Source organism: Mandrillus leucophaeus, unplaced genomic scaffold (assembly GCF_000951045.1).
Source record: "Mandrillus leucophaeus isolate KB7577 unplaced genomic scaffold, Mleu.le_1.0 Scaffold1376, whole genome shotgun sequence".
NCBI classification, from domain to species: Eukaryota; Metazoa; Chordata; class Mammalia; order Primates; family Cercopithecidae; genus Mandrillus; species Mandrillus leucophaeus.
Window position 1 is genome coordinate 120,230 of NW_012101339.1, and position 1,844 is coordinate 122,073.

The 1,844-nt window shown below is 43.5% G+C and overlaps 1 protein-coding gene across 1 annotated transcript in view; it reads left to right on the forward strand.

Annotated features, from left to right (window-relative positions):
* Positions 1–1,844, forward strand: part of LOC105534663 (neuroblastoma breakpoint family member 4-like) — a 25,769-nt gene that overhangs the window by 13,427 nt on the left and 10,498 nt on the right. Inside the window, 1 exon segment of the mRNA XM_011973439.1 lies at positions 1,168–1,219. Coding sequence (XP_011828829.1) covers positions 1,168–1,219 — 52 coding nt within the window.

Genomic DNA, 1,844 nt, shown 5'->3' on the forward strand with positions numbered 1-1,844 from the left:
GGACAAGCATGAAGTCCCCCAGGAGTCACTGGATGGATGTTGCTTGACTCCTTCCATCCTTCCTGACCTACCTCACTCCTACCGCCCTTATGGGAGCACTTCGTACTGTTTTGAAGAAAAGCAAGTCAGCTTGGCTCTTGTAGACAGTGAGTACTCCATTGTGACCACAATAAATCTCCAACTGGTGTCCCAGGTAGACTCTGTAATTCTTGCACCCCTGGCTGGACAGAGATGTGTCACTGGGGTGGGCATGACTCACAGACACAGGATGATTTGCATAAGAATCGAAAATCAAATTGGAAGCACAGACATGGGCTGGGTCAGTGAGCTTTGCTCTCTTTCTCATCTCAGACCAGGCCTGTGTCACCCTGGGCCACTGCCACGACATTGAAAAATTCAAACCAACCTACGCAGCACGTGCCCAACAGGTGTCGGTCAGGCCTCTTAATCTGAATAAGATTTGTCTTGCCAGCTATTGAGTTCCTTACAAGTTCCTTTCTACAACCATGTCCTTTGAGATTCTATGCCTGCCCAAGGCCTGTGGCATCTTTGTCTACTTTTCCTTAAAGATATTACCCAGGTTTCAAAGAACCTAGCCTCATTATCTGTGTCTCTGATGTTAGCCTGTTTTAGGTGAGCAGTACATTTGCTTTTGTTATGTGTCTAGAAACAAGACTGGGCCTTGTCACTCCTAGATGTCACAAACAACCAATGTCTCTTTGTAGTACCAAAGTTTCATTTTGATTCGAGGGTCTGTACGTTCTCTCCTTCATTCTAATTTCAGTGTCTAAAATCCTTGCAACCTTGAACAATGTGGGTATTTGATGACTGAAGGCTGAATAGTGCAGTTTTCCTTCTAGAAAGCCATTGAAGTGTTTGCCTTGAATTGGTGTGAAAAATTTGCATAGCTATTTGCACAAAATCAGGACTGTTGATGTTGTGATAACGATCTATAACAACAAGGAGATTTCATTCCTAGGCTCAGGGAAGAAAACCAAGGCATCTCTCTCTTGACAGGACCTCAGGCCTCCTGGAATGTTTCTCTCACATTGTCTTGTTCTCCCACTGAGGAAACTGATGTTCCTATGTTAGGACTGTACAGTGGGCTGTTTGTGTGTATAGGAGAACCCGCTTAATGTGTCTGTCTCTGTCTGAATTTATTTGCAGAAATTGAAAAGGATCAAGAGGAGCTAGAAGATCAAGACCCGCCGTGCCCCAGGTAACTCTGAGGAATCATGGACAGTTAATTCAGTGTTGATATCCGGAGTCTCAGATGCAGGAAAAATCAGAGTGTGCAGAATATACCTGTTCCACCTGTTCAGCCAACCATGAAATAGCCATATTCATAAGGTTGACTCTTTTCATTGTACACCTGTATTTGTATTTCTTCCTTATTAATTCATTTGAATTCTACTAATCTGAATTCAGTTAACTCTGTTGAACTGATCAGTCACAGACATTTTCTGCAGTCCCCTTTTCTGTCCTTTTTGCTTAAGTGAAATTGAGCTGCACATCTGATGTCTGCCTCTTTGGCATTACCATGTTTGCAAGTATTTGACAGCAGAAAAGTGAATGAAAATAACTCTGTCATGCTACAATGTTGAGAGCAAGAGATGTTGAGGATACAGGAACTCTGTCTGGGAAGCCTCAAGAGCCTGTATTAATTTGGCTACTGATACTAATTTCAACAAAATGTATGAAAAGTGCCCAATGCATTGTGTACTGGCAGTTTCCCACAGGGATCACTCCCATCTCTTTCCTCCCCAGCTCATTGCCTACCCAGTGCACTGAGAGCCTGTCACACTCTGTTTCCTGCTCAAGACAGGGAAGGATGGTTGTATCTC